Source organism: Heliangelus exortis, chromosome 3 (assembly GCF_036169615.1).
Source record: "Heliangelus exortis chromosome 3, bHelExo1.hap1, whole genome shotgun sequence".
Classification (NCBI taxonomy): domain Eukaryota; kingdom Metazoa; phylum Chordata; class Aves; order Apodiformes; family Trochilidae; genus Heliangelus; species Heliangelus exortis.
In genome coordinates, this window is record NC_092424.1 from 92983837 (window position 1) to 93005399 (window position 21563).

Here is a 21563-nt window from a genome sequence, read left to right on the forward strand (position 1 = left end):
TGATTTCAAGTCATCTTATGCTCTAGATAGTTGTATCTTATTTTCTAAAAAAAATTCAGAGAGAAGGAGCTGTAGACTTCTCTGAATAAATAAATCTCTTTACACATTCATGCCTTTCAACCTAGTGTTTTCATGAAGCTGTTGCTTGTCTTTTGTTAGATTTCCAGCTTTCACCTAAACTTGATAAGCCTATAATTATTATAGTTGAACTCATGGTTTGTTTTTTAAATTGTATGTTGTTCTTCATAACTGAATCTTGTTCAGGCAGTTAAATGCAGCATCTGATGTGTTGTACATTTGGGGTAGTTCTCTTTAGTCTTGCTCATTGCATTGATGTGTAAAGCTCTTTCAGCTTGCATTATTTTGGCTACTGAAATATTCTCGAGGTCTTGCAACTGGCTCTCAGTGGAAAAATTATTTTTCGTTTCAGAAGTCATAATTAATGATGTTATCTGTGAGTGTTAACTAGCTTGTGTTTCTGAATATTTTATGGGTATTTTGTTTACAGATTTTTGTCAACTTCCAGCTATCAGTGTTCATCTACTCAAGAGGATTTTGAGTTTTTAATTGTGTTCTTTCATAATTTTTATAGCTTTTGTAATTTTATCTGCTACTGTAAGGTATTAGCACAGCTATTTGTGTGCATTTTTTTTCTTATTTGAATCTACTCTCTACTCTCCAATCTATTCTTCCCATTAAAATTTAAGCCCATCCACTCCCACTTCTTCCCCCCCTGCTTCCCAGGTATGGCTCACAAGATCAGTCAGAAACCCTACTTACATCCCTTGCTATATCACATTGCATTACTTCATGCAAAGCAGAAAAAATAGCTAGAACTGCATGAAGTTTTTTCCCTCTCCCATTTTTTCCAAGTCTTTTCAGAATCCAGAGTCTTTATGTGCACTTTTAAAAATTTTTAATGATATTGTTTGGTTACATTTTTTTCATGCTATCCTAAGCTTCCTTTAGGATTCTTTAACATTCTTCAAAGGAAGACTCTCCTTTAATTACCATTACTTCTCAACTATGGCTTTCTATATATAATAAATACTACATACCATTAAATATACCACTTTCAATTTGATTACAATTTCTGCTTCAGTAGCAATGTATGAACTCCATCTTTACTTGAAAAAAGACAGAAAATGGATTGCTGTTGTTTTTGTTGTCCCTTTTCGTGGGACAGGCATGTTTCTGTAGTTTTGAGATGAATGTCAACCTAATGCACTCCATGACAACGGTGTGTGTCAAAACTAACTTCTGTCTTTATGAAAAAATACATAATCTCATGTTTTCTTTGAAAACAATTAGTGGTTGTTCTTTCTTTTCTTTGTGCTTGTGGATGGTGGAGCATTTCACAGGTGAAGGAAAAATTTTCCAGGGAATGAATAAATGAGAAGTAAATCAGGAAAGTTCATGATAGTATTATACCCAACATGTAAAGTAATTACTTTAACAAGCTAATTAACTTTAATGGACTGTCCCACTATTCCCTTGTCTCCATTACTGACCTGCCTATTGAAGCTTTCAGTAAACTTAGTGTTCAATTTGCATAGTTGCAAATAATTTGAGACTGCTATTGTTGGTTGATCTAGACTGAACCTGGTTTAATTGCTAGGAGTAATAGTGAAATGTTCAGGTTGGCAAGCAGTAGAGAAGGATACATAATTCATAGTGGGTTTTTTTTCCTGCTATGAATAGGTAAGGAAATATGTAAAACTACTCGGATGAGAATGAGGTGTTTGGTGAAGAAGAATAAGAATGGTCTATGAGGGGCAACCAAATATCTAGATTAAAATTTCACTAGTGACAAGAAAAACAATATAAGCAACATGTCCAATAATGTATTTTTGCACACTTTTAGAACAGTCTATAGATGATATTTAATTAAAATGTATTTCCTAGGAGTTCAGAAACTAAGGACTTGGGAAAACATTCTTTTTATGAAACATAATAGTGCTATTAGTTAAAATTTAGATTCAAAGTGAATCAATAGCACACAAACTTAAAATTCTTGAGAATGCAGTGGGCGCATCCTAGTTCAGAATGAAGGATAACTTTACACAGAAGATCTTATGTATCTTGATTAAATAAAAAATGTATCTGAAATAATTTGAGTCAAGAAGGAACAGTCCAGCAATGAATAGTGCCTGCAATAAAGAAAAAACTCTTGCATATATTGTGCTAAACATCATCTATACACTAAGAAATCTGCTTTTTATTAATATATGTCTGACACTCCTACAATATAAGTATAAAATTTAGAAATCTGTATTTTCACTTATTGGTTGGTTTTACTTGCTCTATTAGGAAAGTAAGTGACTGAGTGTATGGAGAGCTTCAAAATACATGAAAATTTGATTAAAGGGTAAAATTATTCATCATGTCAGCAATTAAAAATAACAGGCTTAGCTCTTAAGTGTGCTAGTGTAAAGGTTTTGTGTCTTCACCAAAGAATAAAATACCTGTCTCACAGTTTTCATTGTTGCTAAATAATTTGTGTCTTGCCAGAAGACATCTGGCTGTTAGAAAGAAATAAGCAAAATTTTGCTACTTTCACTAGAGGTGTGGTTTAACTTCAGACAGCAAGTAAGTATCACTGAGTGGGATGGGCAAGAGAATCAGACACAAATGATGAGAAAACTGAAGGGATGAGTTAAGAAAAGTTTAATGATTGAAATAAAAAAATAACTATGGCAATAATAATTAGTAAATGGGGGGATTAAAAAAAAAAAAAAGCCAATAAAAGAAGTATAAGAAACTGAAGAAGTTCTTGGCTTAATGTAAGTATTGCATGGCAACAACTAAAAAATTGGTGTGTTATCAACATTATTCTTGGTCGAAATCCAACACAAAGCCTCATAGTAGCTGCTATGAAGAAAATTAACTCTATCCCATCCAAAGCAGCACAATCAGGAATCCCAAAATATCCACAGGCTTGAATCAGGCAATGCTGTTTGTCAAACTCCATGCTTAGCACAGGGAAAGATTGGTTGTCTACATGAACAAGACTACATTTGATTGCATTAAATTTACTATTGAATAAGAACACAGAAGCAACTTATCTCCTGGTGGAAGTGGTATTGCTGTGTAGTGTTACTGAGACAAGGATTTAGGTCATAGTAGTTATATAATTTAGCAATGAGGAAATCGAGTAAATTCTGTGTGCCCAAACTTCAGAATAAATTAGCAGTTCCCTGGCTTCCAGAATATGCAATATTATGAACAGCTTTATGTTGTTGCAATCTCATACGATTTTGGTGAAAAAAGTTCTCTCTTTCCCCACCCCACTATTAGCTCAAGAGAACCAACATCACAAATATTTTTATATTGGTAGTAGACCATCTGTAGTTAACACTGCTTCAGTTATGTCTAGAATCAGAATGCCCATGGCATCTTCTTGGAAAATGTGTTTTATGAAGCTTTATTTTATTTCCCAGTTTTCTCTGGCTTTTTCATTTCTCTGTGGACACAATCTTTCTTGAGGTTTTTTTTGTTTGGTTTGGGTTTTTTGCAGGTTTTTGCTCTTTTTTAATGTGCAAACAGACACAAGGGGCATGTCTGAAAAAACACAATGAATCTGTTGCCTGCTATTCTATGGGGCCATGCATTAATAGGCTATATACAACTAAATTTGGTTTTGGAGAGCTCTTTGGTTTTGCTATTATTATGTGGTATTTGAGGAAATATTTGCCCTATTGGTTGGTTATTTCTTCTTCTGTGACATTTGGGAAAACTTTTTTTTTCCCACTGAACCAATAGATGTTATTCTTGCATAAAAAGCTACCTGAAAGTGTATCCAGAGCCGGTACAAAACATGCTGTTGTGTTCTTTACATAGTAACAGTGTTTTAAACTACAATATAGTGATTTCATACAATAGAATGAAAAATTTTAAAATACGTTTGGGAAGGTTTTATATTTTATTTCAGTTTTCATAGTTAGGCTGAAAATTTCTCCAAGTAAGATGCATTCAATGTTTTATGTTGAACTGTCACAGGTGCTCTTTTGTCACGTTATACTGATGGTACAGCCCAGAATTTACACTTGATTACATTATAATTTCAGAGAAGAGAGACACATTTTGTGAACCTGGAATACCTAAGTGTCAATTCCTATTAAGTATAGTTCTTGAAGTGGTACTTCTTATTTAAAGTTATTTTCTGGTGATTACCAAACAGTATTTTTAGGCAAGCACCAAGTTTTTCTGTTTCCTTATGACTAGTGTCTCGATCTGCTGTATTCAGACAAAAGGGGGGAAAAAATATCACAAGCATTTGGAATAAATTACTGGAAAAATGCATTGTTCTCCACCACATTTATTACTGGGGCAAAACTTTGCAGCTCTGATGGAAATAGTTACTTTTTGCCACTGAAGTGTAGCCAAAAAAATAAAAGGATATTTCTTAATGATACAAAAAGTACAAAATAATATGGCCAATGCAAGAAAAATGTGTCAAAAATACAGATAAGTTAACTTGCTTGGAAAGATACTCTAAAGAAATAAACATTTGCCTTAGCTCTATATCAAGACAAATTTTAGAATTGTCAGAAAAAACTTTGATCTAAAAAGCTAATCCAAATAGCAGCAAAACCCAGTGAGGTAATTTTAGAGCTTCATCACTGAAATGTGTAAGTACAGTGTTATTTGTCTAACTCCGTGCTTAAGATGCTTAGGAAAAAAATTACAGTGCTGCACAAAGCTTCCACCCTAAGGGAAGACTTAATTTTTAGAAATAGTGATGACACAGTTTTGATGTATATTTTTTGCTATACCTATGTAGTACATGATTCATTGCTTGGCTTCAGCCAAACCCATATTTCATTCAAGTAGTATATTTGCTGATCATGCTCAAATTTTCAAATTCCATTATCAGAATTCTGAAACTTTAACCATATGAAGATAGAAAATGCTAAAGTTTTGAAATGGGCTGAGTCAGCATCTCAGCAGCCAAATTATGTTAGGCAGTGAACAGATAGAACATTAGCATATAATACATGCAAAAAAAAAATCTATTTTTAGTGTTTTCAGACACTAACACTTAATAGTCCTTTTTATAAACATGAAGAAATTCTATTATTATTATTATTTGTAATAGTTCTATCAAAAAGGGCTCAATTGACATACCATTTATCATCTATATTTTTCCTTAAATATAATAAAAATGGTGTAAAAATAAATAATATATCATAGTCTAAAAGATATTATTTTTGTTAGGAGGGAATTATATATGTGAGTAATTTTTTTTAGAATTCAGATTGGATTAAATCTCATCTGAGATAAAGTGAAAAAGATAGTAGTACATGAGAAACTCAGTTATTTTCAGTCTGCAGAGACCGAATGTGTTTATTTGTTTTTATTTGAATAATATTTGAATATTTGTTTTTATTTGATAAACACATTGTTCATAGCACAGTTATAACTAGCTTGTTTTTTAGAATGACCACTATCAAATAAATGAGTTTTTCATAATGGCTATCCCTGAAAATACAAAAAATTGCTGTATGTTTGTGTTTTCCAGTAAATAATTCTGGGAGATTAACATGCACTACAAAATAAAAGGTACTTCATAATAAGACTGATGATTACTGAACCATGTATTTATACATCTACTCTTTGGAATGTATCTTGTTATATCCTAATCCTATACTAAGGATTCATTGTAACTGAAAGTTAAATAACAAATAAATCAGCAGCTACTTTTAAATGAGCAATTTCTAAATTTTTTAAGGCATTAACATGTCCTCTTGAGAATTTGTTTAGACAATAATATGAAGATAGTAAAAAAACCCTAGTTTTCAGAAAGTTAACAAAAAATGCTCATTTGGATAATGTCAGTAAAAGCACTATAGCTGCATTGCTTCTAAACAGAATACAGTGTGTGTTCTAGATCTATGTTTTATCATCATAGCTGTTAATAATTACACTCAACTAGGGAAGAATTTTTAAAGTAGAATTTTATCTTTGAAATGCTCAGTTACTATATATATTGGTAACAACAAAAAAAGCTCGGTTTTACATTTGCACAATTGAGACCTTTTTAAAATTTTCATTTCTCTTTAGGGTAGCTCCCGTATTAGCTGTAGAGCTCTATACTTCTGCTCTGGTCAGATGAAATTCTTGAAAGCTGTGAAAGAGTGGCTTGGAATACTCAAGGCTTGGGTTGAGTATCACTGTATTTAACAATAAAATCTAATTGATTTACGTGTCCTAAAATTTAATGTTCCACTTCTGCTCGACAAGGAAAGCCATATATTGAGAAAAAACCCTAAACATATAGAAAATCATTGTTCTTTTATTCATGAACTTGAGAGCAGTAATTATCTTCCAGAGGAAGAATATTCCATTCAGAATGCCATGGAATGCTTTCCCTATGACTTTCGTCAAATATTACAACAATAATCAATAAAACTATTTACTAACACTGTTCAATCAATGAACCAAGATCTTCTTTAAAAAGCTCTTTTCCAAACACCAGTTTAGAGCTGGAAAAAGCCTTGACTTTGGCTTTAGTGCAAATATAATGCCCCGTGTGAGATACAACCAAGTCCAAGAATAAGCTAAATCTATCAACCATTAACATAACTCTGACAAGTCCAGTTCTAAACCGTATTCCTAAGAACCACATCAACATGTCTTTTAAACACCTCCTCAACCACTTCTTTTAGCAGCCTGTTTCAGTGTCTAACCTTGGCCACCTAGGCACATTGTTGACTTCTATTCAGCTGGCTGTTTAACAATACCCTCTGGTCCTTTTCCACCAGGCAAATTTACAACCATTCTTCTCCAAACCTGTAGCATTGCTTGGGGTTGTTGTGACCAAAATGCTGGACCTGGCACTTTGCCTTGTTGAATCATGTACAGTCAACCTTGTCCCATCAATCCAGCCTGTCCAGTTCAAAAAGTTTACTCACTGTAATCAACAGTAAGAGGTCCTCCTCTGTTATCTCTGATCCTTCTACAGCCAGGCTGCCTTCAAATGCAGAAATAGAGTAGCTGACATGGTTTAATTATTTCTCATTATTTCTTGTGAGATGCAGTGTTTATTAACAGAGGTGTAGTATGATACTAATATAACTATAAAGTTCTCAAAACTCGGCCCTTTTGTTCTTTAATGCTGTACCAGGCAGCACACACAGGAATTCTCTGGAAGTCTGCCTTGTTCCATAGAGCACAGTGCAATATCTAGTATCTAGAAATAAGAGAATTGAGATTCCCCCTACAATCTTCATCCTGAGCCCTCAGGTAAAAGCATCGTTATATGAGGTTATGTGAAAAATGATGTTCTGTTTATTTTTTTTTTTTCCTTTGGGATTGCTTTTTAACAGGTCACTGACTGATTGATACTCAGTGAATGAACAGGTATTTTATGTTTGCTTTAATCCCCATTCATTGTGTGACCCCAGATACTGTTTAGCAAAGAGCATTCAAATCTGTCATGTAGCTCAACTGAGAACAAATTTTCACCCCCTGAAGTTAGAAGCTGAAGGCCTGCCTAGCAGCAGTAGTAGTGATACAGCCTCAACACTTCTTCAAATCAGACCAAATATTTCCAGAAAGTGCCCAAATAACATCACATATACATTTGTATAATGTGTATATGAAAAACCTGATTAATGAAATTTAGATTAGCTATTCTTCTATCCAAGTCAGGCTGTCACATAGTAGTCCTTAAAATCAGTGTCAGAAAAGCTTTATCCTTTTCAGAGCATTAGCCTTTCTTTCTCAAACATATCTGAAGAATTTTATTTCTTTTGTAGTATTAATCAAACAATATCTTACAATATCTTACAAGTGAGAATGTCTTTTACTATTCTTTTTATGCATCATTGGGGAAAACCTCAATAAAGATCAAAACATAGAAGCTTCTAATGAGAAATATGGTTCTCCTATTAAGATATGCGGTTCTTTACCTTATCAGAATAATTTATGTCTGATATAAAGGAGTTCAGAGTCTTCGTCTGATTTTAGAGTAAATACCTAATCTGAATTTAAACAACTTTTTTCAATTCATACGCCAGAGGAATTAATACTGAGTGTTCCTACTTGAAGCAGAGAGAACTAGTTAGAAGCTTGCTTTGGAAGCATCTAAATTAGCCACTAAGTCATTCTTCACTTTCTAATCTTATTCAATTAAAACACAAACAGCATTGCTGATAAGGAACATATTCCTTACTGGTACTCAGCAGGATAGACATCATACAGCTGAATCAAATACCTGCTAAAATAGTTTGCTTAAAATACTCGCTGAGTGTCTTGATCATATTATGGTTGTCTTTCTTAGGATAATGGGAAGATTTTAGACTATTTAGTTGTACCTTGCAGAGTTCACAATGATATAAAATATTTGTTTGTATTGTGTATCTGGGAAATAGCTGATTATTAGAAATACAGGTAATGTGCAAAATCTCCTTTGGATATAATGTTATTTTACTCTTCTTTTAATGTAAAATATAATTAACATAACAATCTAATATTTCAGCCAGGACTTTTGCATACTCTGAAATCCAGAGCTCTGGCTATGCCAGACAATGTTTCTACACATATATTTCATTTAAAAAAGAAAAGAAGCTCCTCCAAGCATTATTTGTATCAGATAGATTTGTACATTTGGACATACGAGTTAGTTCATAGTTCAGTGATACGAACTGCAGGGTATATGTAGCAAAAAACGTTCAGATTTATCATATATTCCACTAATACCTAAGAGGTACTAGCATATTTAATGTTTTTTGGTATTCCAGATAATTCCTTTTAATTATATCACAGTAGTTCCTAAAGGTACACCCAAATTCTAAGTAGCTATGAAACAGCAAATGTCAGTTCATTGAAATACTTAAGAGTACCCAATCTAAGGATACTCTAAAATGGTCTAAAGAGCGTATGGAAGATTATGGAAAGTATAAAAGTACATTTGAGTGAAATGTAGAAAAATACATGGGGTGAATGTTTTGACCAGCACCTGTAGAAACTATTAAATATCAATAGTAACATTGTGAAATGTATAAATCCTTCTTTAAATAATCTTTTTTTTCAATCAAAGCTGTTAAAATAATTTAAAGTAGCATTTTTTTATCCTTATTTTTTAACAGCCAAATGAAGAAAATGAGATTATAAATGAGAATAGAAATTTATCTGATGTATTTTCTATGTCTTAATGAAGAAAAAAAAAAAAAAAGTTGCGTTTTGTTGGTGTTATCTCATTACAGCAATAAAAGTGATTCGGCCATGACTCTAAATAGACTATTCCAGCATCAGTATTCCCTAACACAGTGTTTTTTAATTATCCATGGTATCTATTGAAACTCTGAAATTTTATATTACAGTGCAAAAGGCATCTTCATCAGTTCATTGATTCATTTCTAAGAAAAGCATCTTATTTAATTCTTTTTTGTGTATTTTTTATGGCTCTCATAATATGCATTGTGTCTACAGTACTACTGGCAAACATAATCTCACGCAAGTTATACCATAGCTGAGAATTTCTGATATTGATCATTTTGGGTTTTGTTTCAAATACATAGCATTTTTGAAAGGGATAAACTACATTTCTTGGAGTTCTTCAGAGTTATTCAGAAAGAAAAAAAGAAATTGCTAAATTAGAAACTTTGGATTATGATCATACAAAAATCCCAAACTGCTAAACCAAGAAATGAATTTACAGCATATCACATAATCTGTAGTAACTAGTAACTAGTTGAGTGTGTTCATATTAACAAATTATGCAATGCAGTGGTAGATTATGGTAAAATACAGCTTGTGTCAATAAAATGTCTATCTATAATGGCAAACATTTCTTCCAGGATAACAGTTACTAAACTGATAATAAGTTTATATTAGATGACAGTGAATCACTGTTGTCAAATACATTGTAAACAGTCCAACAGTATATTTTGGGCATTTTTTTTCCTTCTCTTTTAAGTACTGTACACATTAATTTTTCAGCCATTTATATTTGTTTCTTTTTCCTTTTTCCAGGCTGACTGGTATGAATCTACCTTCTCCTGTTATCAGCAGTAAGAACTGGTTACGACTCCATTTTACATCTGATAGCAACCACAGAAGAAAAGGATTTAATGCTCAGTTCCAAGGTAAAAAATGTCTACAAGTGCATTAAAAAAATGTTCTTTACCTTTAAACATTGCTAAAGGGGTGGTGGTAGAAATTTGTGTTTAGATATCAGGGGTGTAGTAAAGAGCATACTCATACTACTACTGCTCTTACACTAAGTGTTTGTTATCCATGTGCGATTGGGCATCTCTAGGGATTTACGTTTGGGAAAAGCATTTGTGCTTCACATTGCAGTTTGCTGTTAGTATGTATTTGCTTGCTCACTTTTTCTCTAATAAATTGCTTTGCACGCAGTCTGATCTTTGCTTTAAAAACATGCCTGGAATGCAACTTGTAGAAAGACAATTCCTCACAAAGGCATGCCCCTATCTAAACGTTGTCTTCCTTCATTACTCATACTCCAACTTTCATCCAAGAGCTATATTCATCATCTGGAAATTTAAATCATCCCTAGCATATCACAAATCATATTTCACGCTCCTGCATAGATTTACATATACAAGTTTAAAAGAAGGCAAGAGCATATCAGTGTTGCTGTCAATTGCTGCTTATGTTCATCAATATGTTCATTAAAATGCAATTTTTTATAATGGATTCTTTATTGATTTTTGTACTTCATAAATCATTACTCAAGATCAAAGATACTTTCAGTTAGACTGAAAATAGAAGAGATTCCTAATTTATCAGTACTTTCAAATTCTATGCATACATAAGCTGTTTCAAGTATTTTACCCTCCACACCATCAAGTCATTTCTGAGTTCAGACCTTTTTTGCTGAAATTTCCTGTATTGCTTTAAAAGTGGCAAATACTCTGCAACAACTATATGTTTTGGTGACTATAACATACACATGTAATACATATAAAAGCATTTAATTTACATAATTATTTTCTTCATAAAAGGTGATGGTAAAAATTTTAGTAAAAAAAAGAAATCTATGAAATTGTTTTATTTTGTCTACTCAACACAGTCATGTGCTCTGTGATCTGTTGCACTTAAAATTATTTTTACAGTTCACTGAGGATACATATATAATACCACTGTTGCTGACTGGGAATTTAAGTGCACTGCTTACTTTAACTCTGCATCTTAAGCCTGTTAACTGGAGGTCACAAAACCAATGTTATTTACCTTGCTGATGCAGCAGAAAACAAAGACTCAACAGAATAACAAAGGAAAGTTTGGGAAAGAGAACCCAACACTGAAAACCACTTCTTGGTCTTTTTTCAATATATTCTGTCTCCTGCCAAATATGTCTCCAGCCTTAGGGAAATACCTGAGAAGATCATTATTTCAGCCGTGTATCTGTTGCTCTGTGTAATACATCAGAGATAAGGTGTAAGGGTAAACTTCCCTGGTACAGAATACTGCTCATGAATGACAAGGGGAACTATTTTATTATTGTTCAGATTCTTACAATTATGGAAATGTCCTTTCTTAATTTAAATAATCCCTTCTAAAAGGAAGGTTTATATGATTTACTGTATTAAAAAGAAACATCTGAATTATGTGAGTCACAGCTATATATCTTAAAAGGGTCAATAGCAATTAAATAGATTTCTTTGTTGGTGATACAAATCTTATAAGCTGTGTTAAAACATAGGAGGCAGTCTTTCAACATGCATAGGATGAAAATTCAGAGTGATATAAAGATCTGGTTAATCTAATAGCTTCACTAATTCCTTCTTATTACACAGTTTTAGTAATTCTATTTCATGTGTATTTGAGAACTAATCAATAATTTCATTTTAAGTAGAAGTAACCATGTTATTTGTAATCAGAGAATTGTGCCACAATTACAGAATGGCAGAAATTCAAAGGGACCCTTGCAACTCATCCTGTTCAGTGCCCTCCTCAAAAAAGGGTCACCTAGAGCAAGCTGACTTGTTCCAGTTGGGTTCCAAATGCCTCCAAGGTCAGAAACTCCGTACCTCACTGGGCAACTTGTGCTAGCATTTACCCTCACTGTAAAAAAGCTTTCACTTATTTTTAAGAGGAATTTCCTGTCTCTAAGTTTGTGCTTAATGCTTCAAAACCTGTCAGTGGATATCTCTGAAAAGAATATGGCTCCATCTTTTCTAGACCCACTCATCTCATCAGATGATGAGATCTGCCCTTGTCCGCATTCCTCTCTCCCAACCACCTTTTCTTCCCCAGGCTATAATATCTGAGCTCATTCAGCCTCTCCTGTATGTTTTTTGTTCTCAGAAGCTTATTTCTGCTGTAATTCAACAACTTTGAAAGCTATTTCTATCTTAGGTTCTTTTCTCAAGTAAAATAATTATTTGAGCCTGTTATAAAAAAAAATCCTGTGAAATATATGACCTTGTTTTCTGGTAGAAAACACTGGCCGTGAAAAAATGAAATAACCATTAAACACTCACATTACTAATAGATGAGTACCCATTACCAGTCTGAACAAAACCCAAGAATCTTTTTTATCCTCTAATTTTCCCAGAATTCCTAGGCCTTAGGCAAAGTCTTCAGGGCATTCAGGATTCTGCTTTCCTACATTACTTAGACTCCTGTTCTGTTTCTTGCTTAGAAGAAAGAGTTCATTCATAGAAGGAACATTCATAGTGTTTTGTTTTTTTTTTTTTTTTGTGGTTTGTTTTTTAGTTTGTTTGCTTTGTTTTGGGGTTGTTTTATTTTGTGTTTGGTTTGTTTGGGTTTTTGGTTTGTTTTTGCTTTTTAATGTTTTGATTTTTCGTATGCAGTAAAACTCTATGGTCATGCTGGACAAGCCTAAAAATCTCCATTGTTTTGTGGAAAAAAGGAAGTCAGTAATTTTGATTGCAGGCTTCAGATGTTAAATGAAACCAGCCTATTACACCTTTCCAGATAGTGTTATTGTCTTGAGGTGTTCTTATAGCACAGAAAATTATAGCTGTCAGGTATAAATGGTATTGACAAAGCAAAATTACAATTAGATAGCCTTCAAAAAGAGGCAACTTATGCATCTGAAGATTGCATCTTAAGAATTGTGTTGGTTTGACCATAGCTGGACTCTAGGTACTCACCAGGGTGCTCTATTACTACCCCTTATCAACTGGGCAAGGAACAGAAAATGTAACAAAAGGCTCATAGGTCAAGATAAGGCAGGGAGAGATCATTCACCATTTGCTATCACAGGCAAAATAGACTCTGCACAGGGAAATTAATTTACTGTATTGCCAATCAAATCAGAGTAGGTTAATGAGAAATAAACCCAAATCTTTAAACACCTTCCCCTCCCTTCTTTGCTGGTTCAACTTCCCTGAATTGTTTTCCTCTTCCCCCCCGTGCTCCAAGGCATAGGGAGACAGGGAATGGAGGCTGAGGTCAGTCCATCACACATTGTTTTCTGCTCCTCCTTCCTCCTCAGGAAGAGGACTCCTCACTCCTCTTACCCTACTCCAGCTTGGAGTGCCTCTCACAGGAGACAGATGTCCATGAGCTTCTCCAGTGTGGATTCTTCCCATAGGCTGCAGAAGCAGACCAGGGCAGAGGTTCTCTCTCTCCACTGGGTACTGGGATTCCCCTGCTTGCCCAGGACCCTCTGAGTTGCTTCTGGGCTTGCGTAGATGGGCCTGTGATGGACTGATGGCTCTTGTGATGGTCTTGGGAGGAGCTGGGACAAAGTGGTATTCTCTCATCTATTATAATTATAATTTCCCTGTGTTCCTTTTTGTGTGCACAGGTGAACTTTTTATTGTCTAGCCTTACATATCTAGCAACATCACTGGCTTCTCAAGAACAACTCCATATGGGAGCCAGGAACACACACCTCTTTAACCAACAGTGGAATAAGAGACTTTTTTTTCAGGTTTTCTAGTAAGAATTCAGATTATAAGACTTCTACATTTAGCATGCAGATAATTTAATTATTTTTTTCAACTCAGATGAAATTTACAGTGTATGTATTATCATGTTATAATGGCTATATTATTGCTGTGACTTGGCGTTTTCCAATCAACCAAAACCAATATAATTTAAAAACTAATTTAAATTTTTTATTGTTTGATCTAGAAAAAGAAAACAGAACTACTATAATTTATTTAATTACATTATTTGAACTATCTATTAGATATAAAAATATGGCTAAATTTTTCTATTCGATTTTTAAAAAAGTTTGGACCTTTCCAACTTTCAGTGTTGCTATATTTAGTGCCCTGATTTAAGTATGTTTTTTAAATGATTGACAATCCAAAGGTATAAATAAAACAATATAGTATAAAATCTGTAATGTGACAGATGGCTATTTTAATTTCCCCATGAATCATATTTATTGTCCTGTCTTCTATCAAGCCAGAGTAGAAAGTCAAATAATATTTTAATTTAAAAAATGAACAGGTGTAGAGTGGAGGATTTGGTGCTTGTTATTTGTTTCGCTTTTTGATCTTTCGATGTTAATTTACTCAATAGAAATAGTTATGCCTCCATTTCCCAGTGAACCTCTAGAATTTTTCTATACTTTTAGAGTTTCTAGACAGAAGGGGATGTGGTGTAAGTGGCCTTGAAAACAACCAGGATAAATTAGAATGTGATGACATGCTTTGCCTTGTCTGATTCATGTCTGATTCATTGGTCTCACAGAAATCAACATTCCCAGTGGATTTAAATGTACTTAGTTCTTCTTCTGCCTTGTTTCATGATGGCATTGCCATAGAGGAAAAGATGTTTCATTCAGTTTTGAACTTTTTTTGAACTTTTTTTCCTCTCTTTGTTCTGTCCGATGCTGATATACAACAACTCTTTTGGTGTATTTACCAAGAATTGCAGAGAATATGATTTGCTTTATGCCAGTGCTTCATAAATGCATAAAAACCCCAGAGGTGAACATTACAGTCACTCTAAGAGATGAAAACCTTTCCCCAGCAACAGAGCTTATCAATGTACACAGACTAACTTAAAAGGTGTGTTAATGAATCTCCTGCTTTTTGCATATTGACAGCATGTGTACTGCTTGCTTACCTTTCACTTATTTTCAGAACAATAGGAGAATGTTATTTTACTATCTTTGGGTTTCTTTATCCTAATAGAAAAACCACAATACTTTTGTCTGTATTTACTAAAACTAATCTGTTTAAGTTAAATATTGATTTCAGAATTCCTAGAAAGAGAATAAAATTAAAAAGTTTCCTAAGCAAAATCTGATTAATAGGTGTGTTTCACTTTTACAGAATTGGATCTCTGTCATAGAGTGCTTCAAATTAAATCTGAAATTTTTAGCAGATTATTAGAGAGGTTCAGGGAGGTAGTAGGTATTTCGATCATTATGTATCATAAGTTACCTGCTGTGCTTGACTACCTTGTATAATTCACAATTTAATAAACAGATAATCCTGAAGTCAAACAATGGATATAACAGAGGCTGCTAAATTAGTAAAATCAACTGCCAGGAAAAATAGTTCTTTCAATGATTTTTTAAAATTTATTGAGCCTGCATATAAGTGTATTCCTATCCTTCCTACACATTCTTTGAAACCTTAGAAATGGTGTTTCAAATAAGTTAGAAGAATTTGTGACATTTGCTTGATGCATGGTACTTTTACTCAAGGGTTTTCAATTATAATTATCACTTAAATTTAGAAAATTAGCAAAAGTAATTGATAAAATCATAAAGCCAGAAAAAAATGTAATTTTCAAGCTCTTTAGATGATGCTGAATATAATTTTCAAGTAAATAGTATTGAGACAATAATTTGTATTTTGTTAAATTTTAATATAGGAGAACATCAACAAGTAGGTTACCTGCCATCTTTCTTTACTGTTCTGTTCTGTGGTTAGCAGAAGCACTGTTAAATATATATTCTTGTTTTCTCAGTTGTCGTAGTCTGGTTTGATGTTTCTGTGTCCAGTAGTGTTCTGTTTTCCCACAGCAGGGTGAAAACTTTTGTTTGTAATTCCCCTTTTTCAAGCACCAAATCACCTCTCAGTCTCCCACATATATTAAAGATATTGAGTACATGAAATCTCCTGTTAGAAGTAAATTTCATCAGTTACTATATTTTTATTGTGAGTTGCTGATGTTTGAAACTTCCAGTGATCACCTGAATTATTTTAGCTATCTTAAAATACTCAACTCACACTGGATTCACAGCTAAAGTTACATGTAACTTTTTTTTCCCCCTTTCTGTTTATTTTTTCCTTCTGTTATTTATTATAACAGAAAAATAATCAGCTAGGACATCCCTTAAGGGCATAAATTATGTTTTCTTAACTGCATTAGTATTCCTGTCATGGCTGCTGTAGGTGGACTATGCTTCATCATTTATCTTTTTTCTTCCCATGTTTGGTTTGTTTATTTTTTCTTTCACATTGTGTATTTCTTCCGCACTTTGACACTCTCACTGTAGATTTCCCACATCCTATCTGTACAGTCATTGTAGTTTTACTAAGTAATTTATTTTGAGAGTCTCTTCTTTTGACATCTTTAGATTTGAGTGCAAATTTATTAAACTGCTTTCCAAGAACTTCTGTTTAGTGAAATTGGTTTATGTTTCAATGACATGTACTCAACTAGGTAGGAATGTCTGCACAAGTCTACAGTGAGATCTCAGGTCATGTTTGTTTATAAAGTTGGAAGGAATAAATCTTTCTTCTAGTAAAAGTAAGATTGGAATTTAATCTAAACCATCATTTTCCATCTAATTTTCAGTCTGTCTCAAAACTTGTCCCGTTATTGTATCTTACATTGGCACCTGCAAATATAAAATTTCCAACACCATTAATCACTGGCACATATTTTTTAATTTCTAAATTTAATTTGTTTGAACAAAAAGAATTTTAATCCAATAAAACCTATAATAATGAAATCAATATTTTAGTGTCACAAAATATTTCTTTTTGTCCAGATCTACAGGTATCTAAATATGTATCTAGAGGAGCTAAACTTAGAATAGATATAGAAGAATTGGACCCTAGGAACAAGCTGTGTCCTCAAGACTCTCAGTCTGAAGTTTAGTTAGAATTTCTTAGTTCCAACAGTGTGAGATATTTGACAAAGACTCCAGTTGCATACAGATTTATAAGGGAATTCTATCTTACTTCTAAGCCAATATATAGGAGAATAATACTATGAACCCTTGTTTTTTGGACATTGTCAGGAAAAAAAAAAGAGAGCTCATTAGAAGGTACCTGCTTCATGATGTCAACACTAACCTGATGCCAGTCTAGTAACAGCTGTTTATTCATCATCTCTTTTTTGGCATGATGTTCTACTAGAACTAGTCAAAGTACTTGTTTGTGGTTCTTCTTGTGGAAGAAGTGTATCGTTATCATTTTACCTATCATCACTGGTTAAAAAAAATAGCTGCATGGCACTGCCCAGAGAGTTGGAGTAGTGAATGGAATAAAATCCAGTTGGTGGCAGGTCACCAGTGGTATGCTCCAGGGCTTGTTGTTGTTCAGTATGTTTATCAGTGATCTAGATGAGAAGATTGAGTGCTTCCTTAGTAAGTTTGCAGATGACACCATGTTGGGTGGGAGAGTTGATCTGCTCAAGGGTAGGAAGGCTCTGCAGAGTGACCTGGACAGGCTGCATTGATGGACCAAGGACAATTATAATCAATAACAGCAAGTGATGGGTCCTGCACTTTGATCACAACAATCTCAGGCAATGTTACAGGCCTGGGGAAGAGTGGCTGGAAAACCCAGCAAAAGAGGACCTAGGGGTGCTGTTTGACAGGTGGATGAATATGAGCCAGCAGTGTGCCCAGGTGGCCAAGGTGGCCAACAGCATCCTGGCTTGTAACAGAACCAGTGTGGTCAGCAAGAGAAAGAATGTGATCAGACCTCTATACTTGGCACTGGTGAGGTCACACCTTGAGTACTGTGGTCAGTTCTGGTTCCTGCAAGAATATTGAGGTGCTGGAGACTATCCAGAGAAGGCAATCAAGCTGGTGATGGGTGTGGAGAACAAGTCCTCTGAGGAGAGTCTGAGGGAACTGGGATTGTTTAATTTGGAGAATAGGAGGCTGAAAGGGTAGACCTTATCTTTCTCTCCATCTACCTGAAAGGTAGGGAGATGGGTGTTAGCCTCTTCTACCAAGTAAATCACAATAGGTCCGGAGAAAATGATCTGAAGTTGAGCCTGGGGAGTTTTAATTTCTTTACTGAAAGAGTAGTCAAGCACAGGAATGGGCTGCCTGGGGAGGTGGTGGAGTCACCATCCCTGGAGTTATTAAAAAACTGGATGTGGCACTTAAGGACATGCTCTGATGGGCATATTGGTTTTTTTCTGCATTCATGGTTGGATTCGATGAGGTCTTTATCAAGCATGATGGTTCTGTGATTCTGTGGTCTTCGTACACAATTTTATACATTTCACTGTTTTCCTCCAAATCACAAGGGGGTAAAAAAAAAAAAAAAAAAAAAAAAAAAAAAGTAATTTAGGTGTTGGAGTAGTTCCAAAGCAAGAAAAATTCTGCAGACCAAAGAACATTCCCTCAGACTTGGTAGCTACTCTGTCCAGAATCATGTTACACTCACTCAGTGCCAGGTCTTCTACACTCCTTGTTTGAAGGCAGTGCTGTCCCAACACTACCTGACCTCTAAGACTGTTATTTTTTTGGGTATAGTGAAACTGATGCATATTCAGTGAACTTCATATTTTTGGATGCAAAAATATGCGTTTGGAAAACACTGAAGAAAATTTATGTTTCACTGATCTCTAAGCCAGATACCAGTAATATAGAGGGAACAGCTGAGTGTGGACCTAAGAATTTAAAACAAGAGCATATGCATGAGTGATGAAAGTATACAATTTATGTGGAGTGGTTTGCAGGGAAACATACATAACCTACATGCAATAACAGAATCAATTAGACTCATTATTTTGTGTTTGGCACAGAATGAAAGTGTTCAGATGGTCAGTTTTTGTATGGGAGGAAATCAGAGATAGAATAGCAGTCTGTTAGTATTACTACACTTGCATTTTCTTCATTACTTACCATACAAGAGAGGAGTCTGTCACGGTTTAACACTGGCCCGGCAATTAAACTGAGTAACAGACGCTCTCTGTTAATCTCTCTCTCCTCCCTGATAAGAAAGGAGAGAGAATAAGGGAGAGAGACTTATGGGTTGGAAACAAAACTACACAACTTTAATGAAACAGCAATGAGAAATAAGAAAAATTACTAAATATATACAAATATACAAGAAAATGGATACCACATTCCTCCCCCCTTCCCCAATAGCTCTCACGTCACCACCGAGGCTGCAGGGCAGCCCTGGGAAAGTCCAGGCTGGACTCCTGGAGTCGGCAGCAGTCGGGAACTGGAGGCAGGAACACACAGATAAGGGCTGGCACGGATCAGGAGCACAGGCAGGCAGAGGGATGGGATCCTTCCAGGATGCTGGGTGAAGGAAGGGAAGCAGGAAAGGGAGGAAGGGCAGGCAGCCGGAAACTGGAAGCGTGAAATCTGGCTTGGCCCTCGTGATCCCTCAAATTTATACTGAGGATGACGTATATGGGATGGAATACTCTGTTTGGTCAACTCTGGCATCTCTCTTGTCTGTTCCTCCCCAAAGGAGGGATGCAGGTGGGACCTCTTTATCCCTTCTGGAGGGTAAAATGTTTTCCTCAGAGCCGAGCAGTGTCCTTGGCTCTGCACACCAGTCTCTAGCAGTAACTATAAACATTGAGTGTTATCAGTCCTAGAAACACACACTGACTGAGAAACTTGCTGTTAATTTCAGCAAGTGCAACTACTTACAAGAGACTTAGCTAAAAGCAAAAGTACAAGACAGAAAATCACCTTTATCCTGGCCCAAACCAGGACAGAGTCCCTTCAAGTTAATCTGTGTGATGGTTAGCAGTCAAATGATCAGTGTAAAAGCTGTGTTTTACAGATGTTTTCAGTCCAAACTACAGATTTTATTTCTCTGCAAAACCTGCAAATAAGTCAAATACTGACTTTAGAGTAAGACATTCTGGTGGATATTTTGATCATCTCACTGAGTGGCACTATTGAGATAGTAATGGAGAAGAACTATAAATCAGCTTTTGATACTGTGGTAGAAAGACTCTACTTGAAGTGGCATTCAGACAAGGAAGTGAGTGGATCTCATAGTGGAAACTGTTTTCCAGAACTGTGGAGGACACCTGCAGGCACTGGAGACTTGATGTCTGCTGAACTTGTTTTATTATGATACATCATATATTGATTGCAAAGAGGAGCTAAGGCAGTCCATCAAGGCAAGTGGACAGATAAGTAACATGCAGAAGGTTAATGGAAGACAGATGGCTGTTCTTTTTCAGTTTGGAGATCCTGTGTCATCTTATACACATACAAAAAAGAAAGATCTGTGTAAAAATACATTGTGACATCAATTTATCTTGGAGCTGCAGCATTTGTTCACTAGTACTACATGCAGAGATTTCCAGCACAGGGAGCAGGTGGAAGGTCTGATTATGACAGGCACTACTTTGCTGGATTGATGGAAGAAGGAAGCCAACTGATTGTGAACCTACAGCTTTTACAGGTAGCCACATAGTAGAAACATCTATCCCTGCTGTGAATCTCTCTGGAGTTATAATACTGATTAGTAGGGAAGATTCTGAAAGCTGTTAGTGAGAAAAATACTGGCATAGTATATTAGACAGAATACTCTTCAGGCAGAGAATACAGAAACAGTAGATGGTTTGATTATTTCAGTGAGCTGGTTTAAACTGGATATGCTATGGAACACTGTGATGCCTCTCCAAAAGTCAAGAATTAGGTAGCTTAGAAGAAAAGCTTGTAAAAATACTCCTATGTTACTGAGTCTGGGGCCTTTTTAAATGAAGAATTTATTATAGAATTCCCTTCATAAACTAAAGTGAATGATAAGACTGAGAATGGTATTTCTTTTTACTTATTCTCATACTAAACTTTTAGAAAGAATTAATGATATGGCAAAACTGTAGTGAAACAGAAGTCAACTTAGAGCAGTAGTCTATTTACTGGTCCCACATGATTTTGAGTGAAAAGAAAGAAATGTTTGATCTTAAAGCAGAATTCACAGAGAATTTTGATGCTGCCAAACATGGATTTAGGATAATTTCTTCCAGGGCCAAAAAAAAAAGAGGGGGGGACTTAGTATGCTGCAATATGAATGAATAAAATACTTTTTTTTCAAAACAGGAGTACTCAGCTTCAAGAAAAACAGAGCAATGAAGCTAAAGCAAAAGGAAATTGATGAATTCTGCACTGTACTGATATAACCTTGCTAATTCCCCTGAAGAATAATCATATGAATAATATTGCAAATACTTCACTTTCTTACTGAACTCTGTAAAATATGTAAAGCTAACTGTTAATCTTTGTAACACATATCACTCCTCTCTCAACATACAAAATACTGAAAATACTAATATTTTCCTCTGTATTATAGTAAAAACAGAGGACTCTTCAAATAAATTCTTTATAGTGACATTGAGCTGAAGGCTGGACAGGAAAAGCCTTTCTTATGATCACTAGGTGCTGGGCAATATGCTGTTCCTCTTCACCTTCAAATATTTGTATTTAG

At 34.7% G+C, this 21563-nt stretch overlaps 1 protein-coding gene across 1 annotated transcript in view; it reads left to right on the forward strand.

The window, feature by feature from the left end:
• CSMD1 (CUB and Sushi multiple domains 1) overlaps positions 1-21563 on the forward strand; it is a 956173-nt gene that overhangs the window by 619227 nt on the left and 315383 nt on the right. The window contains exon 6 of the mRNA XM_071741767.1: positions 9979-10091. Coding sequence (XP_071597868.1) covers positions 9979-10091 — 113 coding nt within the window. The remainder of the gene's footprint in view (positions 1-9978; positions 10092-21563) is intronic.